This window comes from Alexandromys fortis, unplaced genomic scaffold, assembly GCF_014885135.2.
Source record: "Alexandromys fortis isolate MF-2015 unplaced genomic scaffold, M_Fortis_MF-2015_v1.1 scaffold_15, whole genome shotgun sequence".
In the NCBI taxonomy this organism is placed as follows: domain Eukaryota; kingdom Metazoa; phylum Chordata; class Mammalia; order Rodentia; family Cricetidae; genus Alexandromys; species Alexandromys fortis.
This window is the reverse complement of record NW_026067911.1, coordinates 19,322,598-19,345,322: the sequence shown is the minus strand read 5'-3', so window position 1 is coordinate 19,345,322 and position 22,725 is coordinate 19,322,598. Positions and strand designations below refer to the sequence as shown.

Sequence of the window (22,725 nt, the reverse complement as noted above, 5' to 3'; positions counted from 1 at the left end):
TTTCTTGATTCAACAGTATAACTATTTTGAGAGGTCTACCTGATACTTAAACACCATTGATCCCATGCCCTATTGCTGAAACGAGATAATCATTCACGTACGGCTTTAATTCTATGAAATACCTTTCACTCTACAAACGTCCAGATCCATTAGCCCCCTGCAGTCATATTATCCTGAAAATGTTGCCTCTAGCAGATAGTTCCGACTGCTGGGATTATAGTACAGTTAAGCCTTTCCACTAAGCACTGAGCAGTGACCATGGTGTCATTTCGTTCTTCGACATGTCAAGGAATATTCTGCTACACATTTAACGTATACCAGACAGTCAGAGGCAGTTTTAGCCATACATGTTGCTCAAAGTTACATGTTTCTATTTTTATAATATTTACCATTTTCTGCAGTTCTGATCATTAATCCATTACCCATTTCCTCCAGTGAAATTTAAGCTCCATCTGGCCAAGTGCCCTTAGCTCCCTGTGTAGCAGTCATACCCTTTGGCTCTTTGAAGGTATCCGGTGTACACCCATTGACTGCACAAAGTTGAGGGATGCTACCTGTGCTTACGACACACTGCATCTGAGCGTTTTCCTAAGGTCGGTGTGCCTTCCATTTGGCATGTCAGGACTTTCAGGTAGATATTCATGAGTTATGAATGCTTAGATACGACCTCTTAAGTGTTTTCGTGAGAATTATTCCAGAATGCGTTTTTATGAATAAAATTAGTATAAATTATGTCACTTATGTGAGATACTTTGATGGAGAGCAATGATTTCATCTTACTATCAACTCCAAGGCCGTAGTGACTGTTTGAAGACTTACAGATTTAAACTTTGCTTTTGGCCTAAATGAGGGCATAGTGCATGCACATCAGGCAAGTCAGAACTGATGCTAGGTTCACTTGAGGTGGTATTTATAGAAAGTAGTTAACATGGAGACACCATCAGGTCACTGTCCTCCTTTCTTAGCTCCTATTTAGGCTACTCTTCTTTTTCCTTGCTGGTCCCTCGCTTTAGTGGCCTCTCAGCTCTGAAGGGAACCCAAGCAGATCTGAGATGGTGAATCATGGAATCTGTCATGTTTCCTAATGAGCTGGGTCCAGTACCACAGGGATCTCAAGCAAAGAGCTAAGCTGAGAAAATGTGATTTCTCCGCAAACCACAGTAGGATACCGAAAAGGGAAATTAAAATGCAAATTCTAAGCATGGCCACAGTAACAGGAAGGAAGAAAGGAAAACACAGTTTTAATATTAATAAATAAGGTTTCTACTCTGATCTGTGGCAGTTCTAAAATGATTATCTCTGGAAACATGCAGGTTGAAATTTTTCTACTATTTAATATCCAAATTTCCTAACTACCACATGTTCAAAGAAAAACAAGTAGATAAAGTTTTTAAAATATTATATATATACATATGTGTGTGTGTGTGTATAATCAGGGGTTCTTTAGAGAGACACATACTGATCTGTGGAGGACTTCTAAGAAAACTGGGGGCTGGGGATGCAGCTCAGTCAGAGGTAGAGCATCTGCTTCCCCCTGAGACGCCAGCACAGGAGAAAAGCAGGTTATGTGCGGCCAGTGAGGCCTGAGTCCTTTGTGGGACTTGGAGTCACCAACACCTGTCATCCTGGAACCTAACACTGCCTTTCCCTGGCTGCATGCTGGAGCAAGCCCACCACAGTTGGGCAAAACATCTTTGGCTTTGAGGATTAGGTCTCAGAGCAACCACGGTCAGAGCCTATGTGTCGTTTCTCTCCGCTCCAAGCATTTGTGAATATTTCTTTCCAAGCAACAGAATTCCATGGCAGAAACACGGTTGGTATTATATTTTCTATAGTAACACATTTACCCAGGACCCACGGTAATATCATCCACTCCACGATGGTTGGTGGTGGACCTTGTCTGTTCAAGTCTGACCTGTCGATGTGCTGAGAGGCCAGCAGCAGCAGGAACAAAAAGGTCAAATAGGAGGCAGTGTGGCAGATAAACTTGATAAAAGGCTTTCTGATGAACAGTCCAAGCGGGCTTTTAGGGGCTATCAGGTAGCACACGGAGAAGACAGGGAAAAGCAGTCCTATTATGAAACACGTCACCATCTTCACGGCCCAGTGTCTTCTCCTCCAGCCGGGGAACTCGTCGTACCAGCGGGAGGCGAGCAGCTGCTGGCAGTTGGGCTGGGCAACGAACTAGGAGGAAAGGACAAGGAGAATTCAGTCCCCGTTAGAGGTAATGACCGCAGTGCGTCAGGAAGAACGCGGGCTCGACTTTATCCTTTGGCATACAGTTTCAGGAAAAGATAATGACAACCTTCAACATTTTCCTTAGTTCATATTTAAATGAAATATAAATAAGTCATATGTTCTTTGGTAAAGCAATATTAGAATTCAAAGACACAAGCTGCAGCTCACTTGATATTAGAGTAAAACAGCCTGGCACTGAGTCATGCTGAGAAAGGCCATTAATGAAACCTGGTTCACTCAGGGCACAGTGCTGAGTGTCAACTTAAGTGAAGTCAAAACAGGGTACCGGCACTTGGAGTGAAGTCAGAGGGAAGGCATAAGGATATACACAGGGTCCTAGTTTTATCCTCGCTGCTGTGATAAGACACTGACCACAGAAGCAGTCGGGGGAGGAGGTGATTTGTTTAGCTTACAGGTTAGAGTCCATGATGCAGGGAAGCCAAGGCAGAAACCTGGAGGCGGTAACTCAAGCAGAGACCATTGAGGAACACCACTTACTGGCTTGCTCATCTGTCTTTCTTTCAATGTCCATGGATCCCTGCCCAGAGATGGTTCGCATAGCAGGCTGGGTCCACCTACATCTGACGTGGGATGTCCTTCTGTATATGCGTTGCTTTTATTTGTTACTGATACCCTGAGGACTCCCTTCTAACAGAAACAAGCTAGGGGCCAAATCTTAAACACATGGGCTCTTAGTCAAGCTATGATGTCTACTTGAGATTTATTTTTTGTTTTATGTGTATGTCAGTGCACACCACATGTGTACCTGATATGTGCAGAAGTCAGAAGAGTCTATTGGGTCCCCTAGAACTGGAGTTTCAGACAACTATGAGCTGCCATGTAGGTGCTGGGACTAAGTGAGACATAACCTATTGCAAGGGCTGGAAGTTTTATTTGGTGGCGTAAGATGTCTAGCTGGGAAACTGTTTCCCCTATTTTGTTGGTGACTCCATTATACATTTTTTTGCATAGGTATATAAGTTAGGAAGCTTCTATGGTTGTAGGTTTTTCACATGGCTCTTCTAGAGGCTTGTAACGTTGTTGCCCCTCCCCACATTCCCTCCTCCACCCCCCCTCACCCTATTCGGTGCTCCTGTTCTCCTTTTCCCTTCATCTCTCTATAACAATTCTAATTGTCTTCCTGGACGATCCTCTAGTCCCCTCTGCTCCTTCACTAAGTGCCTAATCCTTGTGGATGTTTGGATTGTAGCTTACCTATCAAAAGCTGAACGTTAACATCCATATACATAGAAGGAAAATCATATAATATTTGTATTTTGTGTTCAGGGCTCTACATTGTATTACAGGGAATTTGTTCATCAGTGTTCATTGCTGCTCTGTTCATAATAGCCCATAGCTGTTATGGATAGCCTAGATGTCCATAAACTAAAGAATGGCTAATTAAAATGTGGTACATTTACACAATGGAATATTATTTAGCTGTCAAGAAAATAAAATTATGAAATTTAGAAGAAAAATGGAAGGAGCTAGAAAAAAAACCCATCTGGAGTAGGGTAACTGAGAACCCAAGAAACACGGATTACAGGATTTTTTGTATTAAAAACGTCTAATTGCTAAAGTAGATGAACTCATTCTCTTCTCCACCCCCAACCCTCGTCTTTGGTTTCTTCCTTCCTTCTGACCTCCCTTACTTCTTCTCTGGGCCTTTTTCTACCTCTTGTCAATGTGCTCAGCTTTTTCCAGTTCCTTCTGAAGGACTTTCAGAGAATTGACATTCTCACTGACTAAGATGGCGTTCCTTCCAGGGAAACCCCAGTCCCGGACACCTTAACATTGCCCACAGGAAGCTTGGGGCCTGCAGCCTGGGCTCCTGCCACAGGAACCACCACCCTCTGCACCCTCCTGGTCCGGGAGAAGGAGATTTTTCACCACAGGTCCCTGCTTCTGCCTCTAGACAACCCCTATAGGAAGATTCGCCAGCACCCCTCCAGCCACTGCTAGCTGGAAACATTATAAGCATTCAGATTTACAATGCTTCCATACGCTTACAAAAGAGGCACTGACAATTTGCATTCAATAACCTTTTAGACATTTCCAAAGCCCGATCCTTGAGTATTTATAGAACTACTGAGACAGAGGATTCTAATCACGGAAGACACTGAATGAAAATGACTGAATCTAATCTTGTTTTTAACAAATAAATTTGCGATCCAATGTGAATGAATTATAAACAACCACACAAATACTAAAATCCCAAAACATAAAGAAAAATGATGAGAAAAATAAAATTGGAAAGTATATTTAAAAAATACTTAAGTCAACCGAACAAGCTCCTTCCTCCTAGAAGGGAATTGAAACAGTAACTGCAGATAACGCAAGCTGAGAGGAAGCCAGCAATGAGTGAAACACTATAAACGTTCTGGCCTGATGTGGTTGATTCAGTAGTTACTCTTCCTTCATATTTTCAGCTTTGCATTACATACTTTTTTTCTAGCTTAAGAACTTGTACCTAAAATTTACATTAGAGCCGCACTCTCAAAAAGAGCAAAATATGGTACATTCTAGAGGCAACCATCCTGCCTGGCTTGAACACTCCTGTTTCATTTTTTTTTTCAAAACTGTGTTGTGTAATCTTGATAACAGGGGATCAGGGCTCACTGGACACAGAACGCTCCCAGGAACCATGGTGTCCAGACCTGAAAAAAACCCTTTCTGTTCTATCGGCCATTTACATCCCTTCAAAGCTGCCCCTGACCTTCAACTCTGGCTGCTCTCAGAGGGACTTCCAGTTGCGTCCAGTGATGAAGACAGTTCCTCTAGTCTGTCGTCTGCCTGTGCACATTCAGATCCGCTACTGGCTCAATCTAGTCACTTCATTAATCAAAGCCCCATGTCCCCTGCTGCTTCCTAATGTGATGATAAAAGTCAGCACTCCTGTCTATCAGACGCTGGCTAGGAGTAAAAGAGACCACAGTCTCTGGAACTAGTCAGTCCATTTCTGGGAACTCGCTGTACGCTGAAGGTGGGCGGTGCTGTAGATAACCTCATCCAGCCTTCTGAAACAGGGAGGTCCACGAAGCAGGGGAGATGATGCTCATTGTAAAATGATCACCGGAAACAAAAGGCAGCAAGTTAAGCCTGAGACAACAGGCAGGCTTTTGACAGATGTAAGCTGGCCCGTGAATATACCGTGGCTTCTTAGAACAGACCGTACTGAAAATTGTGAGGTGAAATCCATGGGCTAGGCTGCAATTTACTGCAGATTTAGCAGAGACAAAATAGAAAGAGACGCTGTCATCATCTCTTAGCATCTATGTGGAAATATTGCTTCAGGAAACTCCTGAGTCCATGTCCTTGCTATTTTCAGTGTGGGCTGAGACAGGTGACTCTAGCATTATCTGGGAACAAGTCAGTGATGCAGGATATCGGACCCAACTTTAGACTCAATGGGCAACCATATGCATTGCACAACGCCTGTGGCTGCTGTTTGTAAACACTGGATTAATGTGCTTTATGCCCAATGAAGCTATTTATAGTTCTAGTGTATAGAATAAATAGTTAAAGACTAGCTAGAATTCATTGAAAATATCCATTCTAGTGATTATAAAAATGTCAGGTCATGGCCACTGAGAGAGAATTTGATAATTATATTTTAATTAAGATGTCATAAAAAGAATAATTAGTAGAAAAGGATTTCTATGAGAAAAAGAGCATCCATAATAATTATAGTAACTCAAGAATGAGGAAATGTTCATAATAAGAACTATTTTTCAAATACCAAGTTTTCCAAATTGTTTTCAGTAGCTTTCTTCAAAATAAAATAAAACAAAAAAATATGAACGAATCTTTTATCAGACCTGAGAAGATGCTGAAAAAAGTCTTAAGAGTGATCAGAAAGACTAACTGAGAAGCTTGAGAGCTGGTCCTCCACTGCGATCAAGGAGAACTTTGAGAACTGTCTAGCTGGCCATCAGGTTGTCTACTCATTGTCTTCAGCATGCACGATACACTAGACTTTCAGAACAGGATTCAGGGATGCCCGATCGCTTGGATACCATGTCTGTGTCAGTGAGGGAGAGCCAAACTCTCACTAATCGTGTTAGTCCGACAAGCACAGGATTGCATTTCCTAAAATACTTTGGGTCCCTGTTCAAAATTGGTTTAGAAGGTGATCTGCAATGACCGGGAATAGTAACAGGAGGCTGGAAACGTCAACAGTCTTACAAAGGAGGGCGATGACGGCCCAACACTGAATACATTAAACTATTGAACTTGATATGGGCATGGTCATTCGTGCCTGCAAGCCCAGCACTCAGGAATCTGAAACGGGAAAACCAAGCGTTTGAGGCTAGCCTGGTCTGCACAGTGAGACACTGGCTCAACACGCAAACAAAGAAAAACCAAAGAAACAAATAAGTTGAACCTAGAAAACAAAGCCAGCTAAGTGGCCAGAAACTACAATCACTAGAAAATGACGGCCCTTTGGAAAATCACAAAGGGAAATAGTTGGTACAATCTCCACACCTGCTCGCCATTACCCATCTGAAAGCATAAGTAAACAATGGAAATAATTTGTGAAAATGGCAGCTATTTTTAGAATACTACCTAAAGTTTTCTTAAAATGAATAGACATGGGGAGGAGGGAATTTATCGGCTATTGATGGGACCATGTCTGGGTGTTTCTTCATGTGTTGAATAACTTAGGACAGTACTAAGGGGGTAACGGAGTCAGGTGTGGCTCACAGCCGGGTATTCAGGATTGATTCTTCAATCACAGTCTCGCAAGAGCAAACCAGAGTTCCTGCACAGAGACAAGGCATATCCAGAAAGGGTATTTTAATCTCCATTAAAGGCAAAGATTGGATAGTGGTTCTGTTTCCTTCAGGGCAAGAATCCAGAGCAGACATGAGCTGATGACCTTTCATGTTAACTGTTCTTAGTAGACAAAGGGTCTACTCAGTGTTCTGTTTACTGCCCTGCATGATTCCACATAACAGCCCATTTCTCTTTAAAACTTTATTACGAAAAAGTGGAAATAAAAAATCACACACCACAATTAAACAGATTGGTATCTATGCACTTCAGTGAACCTCTGTGCAGTTGGAATGGTCATCCTGAAACTGTGTAGCTTCACAGTGGAGCTTACACTTTCATTATCTGATATATTTTATTCACTTATCCACCACCAGGAAAACGAGAAAGGCAGGGCAGGGTTAGAGGTAGAAAACCAATTCGCTTTCTGTCCTCCTTCAGAACTCATGCCCGTCTCTTTCAGTCAGTTCTTCCTCATCTCCTACTACTTAGCCTTGCTTGTTCTCATTCTCCGTAACACACTGTACCCATCTGCACGTTCGTTTTCACTTATACATATATTACTGGCTAGATGTTACATTTGAGGAAGAAAATGAAAGCTATTTTCTTCTGAGATTGTGTGACCTCAGTTAATATTATACACTTCAAGTTCACCCATTTTTCTGCAGATTTTTATGATTACATTTTTCTTTAGAGCAGAATAACATTAATATATAAAAATGTGTGTGTATGTAAATATATCACACACATAACATATAAACACACATATATGTGTGTCTTGTTATCCATTTGTCTATTAATTGACAACTAGGTCCAATTTTTTGCTATAGTGAATAAAGCACCAATAAACATAGGGGGTGCAAAAATCTTTATAAGAATATTGAGTTGTCTTGGTATATGCCCAAAGTGAAATAGCTGGGTCACATGGTATACTTCCTATGCCTAAGAGGATGAAATTACATAAGGCTTTGGGAAGTAGAGGACCAATTCTACTCTTTCTGGTCACAATTAAAGTCATTTCCACAGTGTAAAAATCCCTTTCTGCCAATCTAAACATTTCAGCAAAAACAGACTACGTATATTTGAAATGTATACACACAAGCTCATAAGCAGATGTTTGAGACAGGGTCTCTCTAGGTAACCCTGGCTAGTCTAGAACTTGATACGTAGACCAGGCTGGTCTTGAACTCACAGATATCTACCTATTTATATGGCCTGAAAGCTGAGATTAAAGGCATGCACCACCACACCATGCCTAAACAGACACTAACTTTAATCTTAGGATCAAACTAAGATCACCTGGAAGATAGCCCCAAGAAACCACTGTTCTTCTCAGGTTGGCCTGCAGACATGGCTGTTGGGGGGTGGGTGCCTTGATTGTCTTAGTCTATGTGGGAAAAACATGGCTGGCACTGGCATCTTTTGGCAGGGGTCCATATAAAAGGACATTGCAGAAGGCAAATTATTCACTTTTACATAGGCTTGGTCTTCACTTTTGCTGGGGGGTCCATTTACTTTGCTGCTGCCCCTGCTGATTCCTTCCTAGGTATTAGGGACATATCTGAATATTTCAGCCAGGTGGTAGTGGCCCATATCTTTAATCCCAGCACTTGGGAGGCAGAGACAGGCAAATCTCTGAATCTGAGACTGACTTGGTCTACAGAGTGAGTTCCAGGAGAGCCAGGACTACAAAGAGAAATGCTGTCTTGAAAAAAAAAAACTATACAAAAACAGAAAAAAAAGAAGAAAGAAAGAAGAGAGGGGGGAGGGAGGAACAGAGAAAGGAAAGAAAGAAAGGAAGGAAAGAAGAAAAGAAGGAAAGAAGAAAGGAAGGAAGGTAAACTTTCTTTTAACACAAACTGAAGACCAGGAATATTCTAAGGTCTTGGCACCAGATTGGGACTAGCAAGCTACCCTGTCTCCTGAATTGAGCAACTACTGGGTTCTTGGATTCTTCAGTGTGAGGTAACCATTTCTGGATGACTCTGGTTGGGTAAGGCAGTCTAATAAATCTACTTTTAATATACATTTGTACTGCCTGTTCGTCTAGAGGACCTGGACTAACACATTCTGTGATGTTTCTCCCTCCACTGAATTCCTGGCTGTTGACAATGCATAGCTTTGAAAACAACCTTGGCTATTCTGGGAAAAACAATAACTGCAATCCTTTATTACACTGCTAAGTTGTCTGCTACTGAAGTTGGAATCAAACTCTCTAGCTCGCAACACAGACAAAATAATGTGTTTTGGAGACAGCAGGGTTCACAGAGTTACTGGCATCTAGAGCGTTCTGTCTGCTCTCACTAGAACAGCCACAAAGGGGGCAGACATATGGACAAAACTGTACATTATGATTAGAATGGCCACTCTATATCCCTTGAAGGAGGCAGAGAATGAGGGACAATGTGTTTTTGGAGGAGATAGTGATTTGTCTTCACCGTTCAGTCTCTCTCCTGACTGTTACCAATGCCAGCAGTCTCAGCATCTGCACTAAACCTCAGTCCTTGCCAGTGCATCTCTCCAGCCTCCTGCAGGAGCAATTGCTGGAGAGGCAGAGACAGGCAGACTCCTGAGGTTTGCTGGCCAGCTAGCCTCTCACTTAAGTAGCAGACACTAGACCAATGAGACAATCTCATCTCAAAAAACCAAACCAAACCAAAACAGAAAACAGATTCTCACTAGGATTGTTAACTACAGGCTTGACACTTTTTTGATTCTTTTTTGTTTCTTTATAATGATCCAAATCACGCCCCTAAAAATGATCAATACCTCATTTCCTCTCACTTAATCTCTTCAAGACTTCCGTTTGAAATGAACACAAACTTTGCTTGTTCAAGCCCTGGCTGGCACAACTTTCATCAGGGCATCCCAAGGCAATAATCATCTGTCGTGCAAAGACATCGCTGAGCCTGTGGCATTAGATCCTGGCAGCTTAGACCATCAGGTCCTGCAGCTGAGGATTGGAGGCAGGGATAAAAACTTCACTGATAACTCTGACCTGGAGTACTAGCAAAATTGTTATTATAAAAATTTTCATACATTGTATCATTTTCAGCTGTATGTGATATTGTTACAATGAACTTTCTTGTTGTATAGATTTTGAGAATGTTGTCGTAGAAAGGTCCATACACTGGGCAGCTGAAAATGACTCAAAATTCTTTCTCCTGGTTCTGGAGGCTCACAGCCTTATATCTAGGTGCTGATGAGAGCAAACTTCTCCTTGCCTCTTCCTGCTGTCTGCTACATGTCTGTCAATTCTTGGCATTCCTTGGCATGCGGGGACCTCATTCCAGCCTCTGTCTGTGTCATCACAACACAGTGATGCGTGGGTGCCTCACTTTGCACCAACTACCATCTCATATAAGGACAGCAATCGTAGCCACACGGGAGCAAGGAGCCCGATGACCTCATCTTCCGACGTCTCATGTAGACCAATCCTATGTCCAAATTAGGATGTGTTCTTTAGCACCAGGGCTAAGTTGCTAAAATAACAAGCTGTGACATTCATAATCATACATTTTCTGATAGTTGCCTAATACATAGCTTTGACATGATAGGTTACATTGCAGCTACTAGTTCATATGCTCCCAATAAATATCAACTCCATGAATCATTTTCAAACTCCAATAACTCTATAAAACACTGTTAACTAGCTGTCATTACTACTTAAATCCATATTCTTTTAAAACAAGATATATATATATATATATGAGTGTTAAGTCTGCATGTATACATGTGAACCACATGTGTGCAGTGCTCATGGACGCTAGAAGAGGGTGTCAGATCCCCTGGAACTGGAGTTACAGATGGATGTGAGCCACCATGTGCGTGCTTGGAACATATAATGTACACACACACACACACACACACACACACATTGTAAGAGCAGTCAGTGCTCTTAACCACTGACCAATTGCTCCAGCCTCTAAAATTTCATCTTTTAATAAACTGAGTGATTCTGCCGGAGCAAATTGTGACTCCTGGTCTTTCTCTTCTTTTAGATGTTGAATCCCCTCCCCTTTCCTGTCTCTGTTGCTTTCTGTTTTATTATTCTCAGATAATCTTTGATAATAAATGTTCAGGCTAACACAGTCATAAATTAAAGCTACCCCCATGTCATTCCGCAGCTGTGGTTCAATCTTTCTAAGGGTTTTCAGGAGACTGACTTGTTCTAACTGGCATAAAACGTTACATTGTTTACGCAGGTGAAATACTAACCAATCAATTCTTTATCATGTGAGTTAGGGCTACCATGCAGTGGAATTGGGAAAAAAATTCAATTTTGGTGGTTTGAAATGAGGGGTATGGAACATTCATCTGGTCTAGAACTGTGCCTTTAACTGAAGACTCCCAAGGACACACACGAAAGCTGTGCATTGGGTTTTATCTCACAGGAGATGGGGAGTTTCATGAGGAACTGCCAATTTAAGCGAAGCCTCTACAGCCCCAGCTTTGCCTGGTTGGATGAGGCTTTTAAGTTTAAATTACCAGCAAGCTTTTTTTTTTCCTGAAAAATTATTACTTAAAAGTCACAGACATTCAAAATTCAACACAATTCACAATTTAAATTACGTTCCATCATGTTGCTTATCTAAATGTTCAGATTACACTGGTTACTTCTAAACCATCCACACAGATGAGACATGAGCCATCAACTCTTTTCCTTCCTCATACAACATTAAGCAGCGTCTCTGTGAAGTTAAACTTCCCTTCAGCTGCGTATCATTCAAGCCAAACACAATAGCAAGAAAGCAGGCAACACTCAAACTGGGTGCAAAGTTTGCTCGGGCATCACCAGAAGGCACACAGAAAAAGATGGTTAGCCATGAGATATAGAGTCCATGCTACTACGTGTACAATGGTCCTATAGTGCCTGTACTACATACACTACGATACTACACCTGTAGCACACTGCCTGCCACTAAGGAAAGGTTCCCTAGCTGGGCAAGGGGCTAGAGATTGAAACACACACACACACACACACACACACACACACACACAGAGAGAGAGAGAGAGAGAGAGAGAGAGAGAGAGAGAGAGACAGAGACAGAGACAGAGACAGAGAGAGAGAGAGAGAGAGAGAGAGAGAGAGAGAGAGACAGAGACAGAGACAGAGACAGAGACAGAGACAGAGAGAGAGAGAGACAGAGACATTCCCCAAGAATGCCCCGTTTATTGTGTTCAGGGGCAGCCTATATAGGGCTCTGGCCACACCCCAGCTCTCAGGCTCTTTCAGCTGCTGACTCATCAGAACCCATGATCCTGCCATCAGGGCCTCAGCTCAGAGCAGCTGCAGAGGATAACTGGTCTCTTATGTTGTGCTGGTAGGGGTTTTGTCATCTGGACACAAGCTAGGGTCATCTGGAAAGAGGGGACTGGCCTGTGGGGCATTTTCTTGGGTTAATGATTAGTGTGTGACAGCCTACTGGTAGGTGGTCCTGGGTTATATAAAACGCAAGCTGAGCAAACCATGCCGAGCAAGTCAGTAAGCTGAGGGATTCCTCCATGGCCTCTGCATCGACTCCTGCCTCGACTTCTCCTTCTCTGACTCCTCTCAGCTGGAAGCTGAAATAAAAATTCCTCCCTGACTTGCTTTTGGTGATGGTGTTTCTCACAGCCATGGAAAGTGAACCAGGGCCCTCAGCAAAGCAGAAATGTTCTTCTGTTTTCATCTTTTTGTTTCACTTCAATACACACTCCAGCTCATTTCATCCTCAGATAATTTCATAACTTGACATCAGGCATTACTTGAGATCTAAGTTCAAAAAATTAGTTATTTCACACCTAACCCTATTATCTTCTACGTGATGGCGCCTTTGCACACCACATAAAGCATTCTTTCCTCTCTCCTATTGCTTAACCTAAACAGACCTATGCACACATAATGGACAATATAATTAGAAAGACAAATGATGAATAAATAAATAACCTTTTCTTTAATATAAAAGTATCAACTATGTCGATGCATTGAAATGAAAAGAGTGATATTGGAGTTTTATGCAAGACACATTGGTGTTCAAGTCATATATGAGAACAAATTAATTTGATAATGTTTAGTCTCTGGAGGATGGGTAGTTCTCGCTACTCATGGGATATTGAAACACTAAATATAGCAACAATGATTTGTACCTCCATGTTACCGGGCATACCATGAAACAGAATGTAGACAACGTTAAGCAGCTTGCTTTTTTTTTTTCGTGGAATATCCAATACTTGATACACATGCCCTCAAACTTTATCACTGCTTCAGAAGAATGTAACACAAATTGGGGATTATCTCTAAATTTATCATCTCTAAAAGATTCATACTGGTTGCCTTTAAATATTAAAAAAAATGTGTGAATGTGTGACTCTATAATCCCAGCTCTTGGGAGGCAGAGGCAGGAGGGACAAGAGTTCAAGGCCTGCTTAGGATACATACATAGTGAATTCATGTCTATCATGGGCAACACTGTGCGACTGTGTTTCATGAACTAAGGGCCAGGCATGATACAAGGGGCAGTCTGCATGTCTAGCGTGCATAGGGCCCTCGGTTCAGTTCTCAACACTACAATAAACTGAATGATAAAAGCAGAGCAGAAGGCATAGGAGTTATGCCTATAAAACCACAAAGCTCACAGCAAAACTTAAGACAAGGCTAATGTAAAGGAAGAACGTAATATTGGTGACTTCCTTAACATAGCACAATGTCTGATCCAGCCTTCCTCTTCCCACCTTGCCCACCACCATGTTTCAATTAGCCTGATGGAAAGCAACCCAAAGGCTCTTGATCCCTCTGCTAAGCAACTACCTCAGAACTGTTTTTTCTAGATGGGAAAGGGCTGATTATCAGACAAAAGAATTCACGCAAACTTGATTCTCTGTAATTCCTAATTTGCTTACAGGAAATCATAGGAATTCTGTTTAGTTCGACCCCATTGTTTACCTGTATTTTTGTTGCCGTTGTTATATTTCTATATCACAGACCCTAAAGATGTTTTCCCACTCTGTATGTTCCCTCTTCCTTTGAATGATCGTGTCCTTTGCTATGCAGAAGCTTTTTAGTTTCGTGAGGTCTCAATTATTAATTGGTGATTTTAATGCCCGTGTTATCCAGGTCATTCAGAAAGCTTGTTTTCTCTCGTCTATCAGATTCAGGGTATTAACTAGGTCCTACGCCGAGGTCCCTGACCCATTTGAAGCTGGGATTTGTTCTAGGTGAGAGAAGGCACTACTTCATTTCCGACCTGCCATTGTTCAGCTCGACCACTATCTGTTAGAGATGCTGTCTTCTCTCCTATGTGTATTTTTTGTCTCTTGATAAAAACAAAATCAGGTGGCTATGGGTATGTGAGCTTCTGCGTGGATCCTTAGTCCTAGTTCATCTGTCTGTGAGTCTGGGGTGAAATAAATGATGGATACAGACAGATGGACAGACAGGAATCACACTCAAGAGTAAATGTCCTGAAGCTAGATTTCAGAGTATAAGGAATTGTGATTTTTTTTTTTTTGCAAGCTAAGCTTTCCTGTCAAGCCATCTCAGACTTTTTTTTCTTTTTTTTTTTTTCTGATCTCTGGATCTATTGCTACCAGGAAAGAGGAAGCAAAAACAGATGCCATGTCCCTATAATCCGTGCCAGCATCCGCTCTCCCCCAACATATGACTCTGTCTCTTAAAACAAACTGAAAAGGGGCTCTCACACTCAGTAAAATCTTAGCAGTACTGAAGGTGACTCAATGACACAGAATCTTCCTCTACCCACATCTGGGCTTTCGGTGGAAGGAGACGAAAGTCCCGAGGGGGTTCAGAAATGCCCAACATTTCTTGCCAAATTCTCTGGCAGTGAAAAAGTCCGCTTGATAGCAAGCAGAACCTCCCTGCTTCCTGCCACGGTGATATATCATTGCTAACTGTGAGTGACTATCTCACCTTCTTTTAAACATTTACAAAGCAGGTTTTGGTGTATACAGCTGAGAAGGGTCATCAAAATATTTACCTGTGTTTCTGTTAGCAATAATTCCCTTTACCAAAAGTACTGTATAAAGTTGAAGATTGTTAGAGCCTTTTTCTTTTCCTAAATTCAGTTAAGACTATGATTTATAGCCACGATTCTTTGTTGGGTACCTCATGACTTGATCTGAAAACAATTCAAACATTCCGGCAAGAATTTTCATACCTCATCCTAGAGCTTTAGAATAGTGTATTACACACCCTATTTAAATTACAAGTACTCACTCTATTCAGTAGTTGCAAGTCAAAATGACAACGCTCCTATGCGAGGCGCAGGAACGCCGCTATGTTTTTCTGGAGAACAAACACTTCAGGAATAATACCTCAGGAGGCTGAAGGAGGATCATTCACACAGCACAGAGTGAGGACAACCTTTGTTTTTTGTTTTTCTTTCTGCTGCTGACATGGTCTCACTATTTTATTTTTACAACAGCAATCTCCTGCCATGTTGAGTTGATCTTTCTGAGGAAGGGAATGTTCTCCTGTAACGGGACAAACTTTTCCAGTCTAGGGAGGCGTGAAGGCAACAAAACACCAGGTGCAGACAGAGGTGGTTCCTCACAGTTGAAGGTGAGGACTGGCCTTAAAAGGGTGGACGTGAAAACAGAGTAAATTCTGATTGAGGATTTGAAACACTCACTAGCTAGGAGGTGACTGGCTTCTGGCAGCGCATCCTGTCAGAGGGTTAACTGCAGCCTGGTGCCCACATTGACAGACATTCAGACATCACGCCTGTCTGCTAATCTCCCTGGAGATAATGTGAAAAGAACATGAAATAGCAATGGGGATGCCCTGTAAGGTGTATGGAATTAAGATTTAATAATGAGGTTATAGACCATTAGTTTTAATGGGTAAGATTACCAATTATATGGGGAAGGCAAAATTTAGTAGAGCAAAAATAAGAGGTTGGGAAATGATTGGTTGGTTTCACTGTCAATCTTTCTTCTTTCTCCATGTACACACTCAGAGTTCAGGAGCTGGGACGCAGCTTAGGGGCAGGTGCACTGAATACAGGACTCAAGCCCAAGTGCCTTAGGAAAACTGAACACCTACGGTATTGGTCCCAATACTATATATATATATATATGTATATATATATATATATATATATATATTGCCTTGGCATAGAGCCTTGAAGTTCCAAGAAACACAATCTGGGCCCTTTATCTTACTTTCATTTTTAGATAATCATTAAAGCAGTTCATTTATTCAGTTTGAGATGTAGGCTCACAATGTGCGCAGGCTGGCTTTGAACTCACAACCCTCCAGCCTCTGCCTCTCAGGTGCTGGGATTGTGAGACTATGCCATCATGCTTGGTCTAAACTGCAGTATTTGAAAGGTGAACAAGACTAACAGAATTAAATAATGGATTTACTTTAATTAGGCATTTCCAAAAATTTATTTTAGGGTATAAATATTTGACCTTCTCTCCTCTAACCCCTCCTCTCTCTTCTCCTTTCTGTACTGAGATTTTGAAATCACTTCTGCATTTATGAATTTCCAGCATTTCTTGTTGTGGACAGACTATCCATCAAGCACCCAACCATCTCAGGAGCCAGTGGCTACTGCGTTTTACAGCACAGGTTTTCACAAGTCAGCAGGCAATGCCTGCCTTGTGGAATTTCAAAATGGGTTTCTATGTGGGAGGCTTAGTTCTGAACACAGAGAGCAAATTTGGTGTCTGAGTGGCTGTTGATCAATAGCTCAATCCAAAAGACAGTGAATGTGTCCATTTCCCTGGCAGACTTTCCTTCCTTCCAAGTCAGGGTAGAGTGGGCACGTTCATTCAATACCCTTCATGTCTTTCCCCCCCCTCACCTGCCATGGTGCATATGGCAGGAGCCTAGCTTCTGCCTTACTGATCTAAGAGGAGATTAGGCTATGAGGATCAGTAATACACCGGGATGAACTGTCTGGTCACAGCCTTCTATGGTCACGATGCTCCTTAGAGGCAGCTCCCTGTCTAGGAAACAAAGGCTGACCATATACATCTGCATCGTCATTCACCAAATAAGACTCAATGGCACCAGCAATTTCTGTTGAGCATGAGTGGTTCCGGCTCTCAGCTGGAGGCTGAAGGCACTCAGACCAGCTTCCGTTTTGTTAAGATCATCTAGCTACAGGATGAACGGCTGGCTGTTCAGTGTGTTGTGTCATTGGTTGGTTCTAAGAGAGGTTCTGCCAAAGGGTTCTTCAAAGCCCGGAAGAGGTGTCCTGGAATGAGTTAGAGCGTGAATCCTATGAGAAGGTAAAAGGTGTGGCTTCATTAGCAAATCTTTCAAGTATCTGAACTCTCAGTTTTACAAACACCTCAGAATCTTCATCCAGTTTCATCTCCCCAAAGAGAAAGAAACCCACGAGATTTGTTCCTAAGCCCGAAGGTGTCTGAGTTGGATACAGCAAGCACAGGAATGTTCAAGGATAAAAAAATGCCATGACAGATTCACCAAAGATCTCTTCCCTTAGAAGTTCCAGGTGGAAGCTACTCTAGAACTCATCAGGCACCAGCTTTTACAACTGGGAAACTGAAGCCCACAGAGCCCAGCTGGGTTTCCTAGGGACACCGGATGTCATCGCCCAATGGGATATACTGCTGATGAGGACATCAGGGTTTGATATAGGAGCTCAAGATTGAAGAAGACGCCCAAATGAGGGCGGGGTCACAGAGACATCATCTCAACTCAGCAACTGTGGATTGTGAGAGCTACCTGCATGAGTCCTATGAATAGGGAGCATTTTGCATTTGTTTGCATAGACAATAAAAGGTATAAGATATGTAGTACTGACATCACAAGCTCCAGAGGGGGAAATCAGCTAGATATTCAGTTGCAAAGCATGGGCAGTTTCACCAAGAACATTTTCCTTTCCTTTCTCTTATTTTATGAGTCTCTGAAAACTCTGTCAACCATCCCGTGTTCTCATCAGCCAGCACAGTTCCTTCAAAGAGAGAAAAACAAAACATGTTTGTCACCAGTCCTCTGGGTTTTATAAGAATGTATAAACCAAGCCCAGCAGCTCACATGTGTAATTCTAGCTATTTGCAAGGCTAAGTGACCTCAAATCAAGGTCTGTCTGGGCACAGAATGAGTTCAGAGCCAGCATGGGTAACTTAGTGTGACCTCCCCAACCCATCATCAAATATTAAGTCAAAAGACTTGTACAGTGTCCCAGAGACTCCCATTCCTCCACACTGCCAGGTAAGCCTGATCCAAACTTCTCACCCCATTGGCCCTCTCAGCTTCTCTAGGACTCCATTTCTTGTGTTTCCCAGCATGCCCTGCTTCTTCCCACCCCATCACACAGACTCTGCACCATCCTCTAGGACTGCCGACCATGTCCATCAGGAAGGCTGTGTTTTTTCCCACACCGTCCACAATCCAATCTGCTCTGTAGTCAACTTCCTTAGGCTTCTGGGTGGGCATCTCTGTGGCTCGCTTCATATTCCTGCTGGATCCTCTGGCTCCACCTCCTCTCAAAGTGTGCTAGACTAACTGAGTGCTCTAAGATCTCCTGTCTCTATGTCTCAAACCATCCTTCCCACAGATGCCACTTACTAGGGCTCCCAGGTAGGCCCTGCCTCTCCCAACCCCATCATGCTCCTGTGTGTGCCTGCAGGCTACACACTCAGTTTCTCAAGATCTTCTGACTGCTGAGCTTACACAGGGTACAGCAACAAGACATGGGATGCTGCACCAGGGGACATCAGAGGAAAGGACTGTGTTGACCCTTGGATAGTGACCTTTAGTCTAGGTAGTTTTAGACCCTCCAAAGAAGCCTAGGGATAGAAACTAAAGTCCTCAATACCAGTGTCCCATAAGAAAGCAATATCACAAACAGCCTGCATCTCTCTCAAACTCTATGCACACCTCCACTGAGAAAAGAGGGGATAAATAAAAATACAAAAGACTCAACCAACAAGATTTACAAAACCCAGTGCAGAAAAATAAAATTCAACACAAAAAGCCATAACATGTCCCTTTCAAAGATTACTAACGTCATTTAAATGGCCCCCAAATGAATGATCTGCAAAAATGTCCAGATAAATAATTCAAAACAGAAATTATAACTATGGTCAATCAACTCAAAGAGGATATGAATATACTCCAGGAAAACAAAAGCAGAGTGGAATGACATGAGGAAGTAAATACAATCTGCATCATTAAAGGTCAATAAAGAGACAGAATTGCTAGAGAAAGTCCAAGATGGAATGATATTGAAAATGAAAAACTCAGTAAGTCAAAAAAATATCAAGGACCTCAATATAAACCCCAATACCCCTAACCCGTTAGAGGAGAAAGCTTCAGTTCACAGGTACAGGACAGGACTTTCTGCAGAGGGCCCCAAGTAGCACAGGCTTTAAGATCAACAAATCACAAATGGGGCCTCATGAAACTGAAAAACTTCTGTCCAGTGAAGGACACTGTCATTCAAGAGAAGAAGCAGTCAACAGAATAGGAAAAGAATCTTTCCCAGATACATATCTGACAGATGGCTGGGGTCCAGAATAAGAATTATATATATATATATATAAACACCTTAAAAGAATGCCATAAACAAAACAATTGAATTTAAAAACAGATTATGGAACTGAACAGAAAGTTCCCAGAAGAATAAATACAAATGACTGAGAAATACCTTTCAGAAATGTCCAGCATTTATAACTACCAGGGAGTAAAAATGAAAACACTTTGAAGTTTCATCTTATCCAATTCAAAAATGGCTAAGACCACCCCCCAAAAGCCAACAAATGTTAGTGTGGCTGCGGGGGAGCGAACACTTATGCACAGCCGGTGGGTGTGCAAACCGGTGCAGTCACTGAAAACAATCAAGTAGATTCCTAGAGAAGCTGGAAATAGATCCACCACACGATCCGGCTATACTACAACCGGGCATACGCCCAAAAGCCTACACCTCCTAAAGAGATGCTTGTTCATTCATGTTCTCTGCTGCTCTATTCTCAATAGCCAGGAAATAGAAACAGCCTAGATGCCCATCACCGATGAACGGATAATAAATACGTGGAATATATGGAATGTTATTCAGTTGCAAAGAAACCCAAAATGATGAAATTTGCAGATAAATAGATGGGGGTGGAAATTATCATTCAGGGTGCAGTTACCCAGACTCAGAAATGCAAATGTCACGTGTGGATGATAGCTGTGAATCTTTAAATATGTATGTGTTTAAACTGCAGTTCCTACAGGAGTCAGGAAATTAGTAAGGGACAATGGGGATGGGTTTCAAGGGGAAGGAGATACCCCACGAATGGTGTTAAGTAGGGCAGAGGAATAATGGAGCAGAAAATAATAGGTAGTATGGGGGGCAAGGTAGATGAGGGACCGTGGAGAGAGATAACTAACACTGAAGGCCTTTGAAAAAGACATATGGCTGGGCGGTGGTGGCGCAAGGCTTTAATCCCAGCACTCGGGAGGCAGAGGCAGGCGGGTCTCCGTGAGTTCGAGGCCAGCCTGGTCTACAAGAGCTAGTTCCAGGACAGGCACCAAAAACTCCAGAGAAACCCTGTCTCAAAAATAAAAAAATAAAAAATATAAATAAATAAATAAATAAATAAATAGACATATGGAAACCTAGTACTGTAAGAAGATTCTAAAATATGTACATATACTACATGCATAAATGCAGTTACTCTATAATACAGGGCTAATAATTACCCAGGCACCACAGCCTATTGAATAAAAATCTTATTGGTAGGTATGGACTAACCATTTTTGATAAGCTAGTAGGTAGGGTCCCTTAGATAACCCTAAATATTACATGCTATTGTCATTGCCCTTGAGTCCTCTAGAACTTGATGCTAAAACCCCATTGCTGAAGACACCACATACGTAGTCATAGGATATGGAAAATCTAAACTGGTATCGACCTGGAGGCTTCATCCTATCTGGCTAGCTTCCATACTAGAAGTTTCCATGCATGCTACTTAGGGAGAACAGTAATTAACAGTCTTTCCCAACTATGAACCATGAAAGATAAAATAACCATTGTCCAACAAAGTATGTCCCCCGGTGGAATAGTGGCACAGATGCTTTGGCAGTAACCAACCATTTTATGATTGGATTGATAACCTACTTCATGAGCTGGAACTCATGCTTGGGCCAAAAACCCACGGCTGGCTAGGCCACCAGGGGAGAACCTAGTGTCACTATTCTCTAAATGGACATAATCTAAAACTGCCCCTAATTTCTCATCTTCACACAAGACAGTGAGTCTTCAGCCCTGGCTACAGAGGCTTCTCTCTGCAGTAGATGGTGAATAGTTGGGTCCACAACTGGCCAGTGTGCAGAGAATAAGAGACCACGGAGTGCTCAGTTCTCAGTGGTACAGCTGTGACCCACTCCTTTCCCCAAGACGTGGAATCATCATGGAAGTAGGCTAGGAAGAGCCAGACACAGTAGATGTTTTCAGCAAAACAGCGTTTGCTTGACTTGACAGAGCCACCGCACTCATGAGCATCAGCAGCTGGGACAGCATGCACAAGGTCCACACAAGCTCGGGCCAGACAAAAAGCACAGCAAGGAAGGGGAGGGCTCATGAAGCTCCCTTCCTTAGCTGAGGCACTGTTTTCACCTGATGGCTCCCGGGGAAGAAAGGATGTGGCAATCTCAAGCATCATTAGATAAGGTGTTGTGCCCTAAACCAACAGGATGGGGGAATCTGGGAAGGGGGCTGTGCTAGAAAAGCACTGAAGACTGTCTCCATCCTGTTCCAGCCTGTGGGGAAAAGAGAGCAAACATTGCTTGTAAGTAGGGACTTTAAACACCTGAGTCTCGTGCGAAAATACCATGTCAGTTATTTGAGCCTTCACTTTATGCTGGTGCCCCTTTCTGAAAAATAGTATAGTAAAACTATTTCCTAAATGTGATTGCAAAGTACAGGTCTTGTTACTTATACTCACTTCTATTTTAGTTGTTAGGAAGGGAGATGCCAGCCTGTGGATTCCTTTTCTGCAGTCCACATGGTCAAACAACAGTTATCCAATGGGACTCTACCTAGAGTTTTCAATCCTTCTCTTTCTTGTAACTGTGGGAAGAGGTGATGTCATTTCCCACCTACTACACTGCAAAGCTCAGCTTCACTCTATCCTAAACAAAGTACCCAAACCCATCTTTCAAAACACACACTTTGGCCTGGAATTTTCTCTGTTGAACAGTTTTGAAGCTTCGTGTAGAGGGTGGAGGGATGGCTCAGCGATTAAGAACATTGGCTGCTTTTGTAGAAGTCCTGGATTCAGTTCCCAGCACCCACTTGGTGGCTAGCTACAATTTGTAAGAACAATTCCAGGGCATCTGGCACCCTCTTCTGGCATCTGTGGGCACCACACGCATGTGGTGCACAGATATACCCGCAGGCAAACGGACACATAAACTAAATTAAATCAATCTTTAAAAAGTTAAAAGCTTTGTGTTGCTTTTAGAGTAAAAGAGGAAATACTCCAGAAGGTCATCTAGGTCCCGGACCTAGTGCTGCCCATCACTCTTCAGGGTTAGCCTATTCTGTTGCCCTGGCAACTGGCTTCATGGTCCCTGGTCCACTCACTTCACATAATAGCCATAAAGTCATACATTCTCTATAACCCCCAACACATCTTTCCTTCTCTATCTCCATGTCCTTAGTTGGCCATCTGATCTATTCTGGCACTGTTAATCTCATAATCCAATTTTAAAAATTGATTCTCCATGCCGTACTCATGCACTAAGCAAGA

General features: G+C 42.4%; 1 protein-coding gene across 4 annotated transcripts in view; it reads right to left on the bottom strand.

Annotated features, from left to right (window-relative positions):
• Trpc4 (transient receptor potential cation channel subfamily C member 4) overlaps positions 1 to 22,725 on the bottom strand; it is a 156,497-nt gene that overhangs the window by 47,620 nt on the left and 86,152 nt on the right. For 3 of the 4 annotated variants that reach the window (XM_050138482.1, XM_050138484.1, XM_050138481.1), the window contains exon 4: positions 1,848 to 2,184. In XM_050138482.1, the coding sequence (XP_049994439.1) occupies positions 1,848 to 2,184 (337 nt within the window). Of the gene's footprint in view, positions 1 to 1,847; positions 2,185 to 22,725 lie in introns of those variants that run through there. The other variant, XM_050138485.1, reaches the window with a different exon arrangement.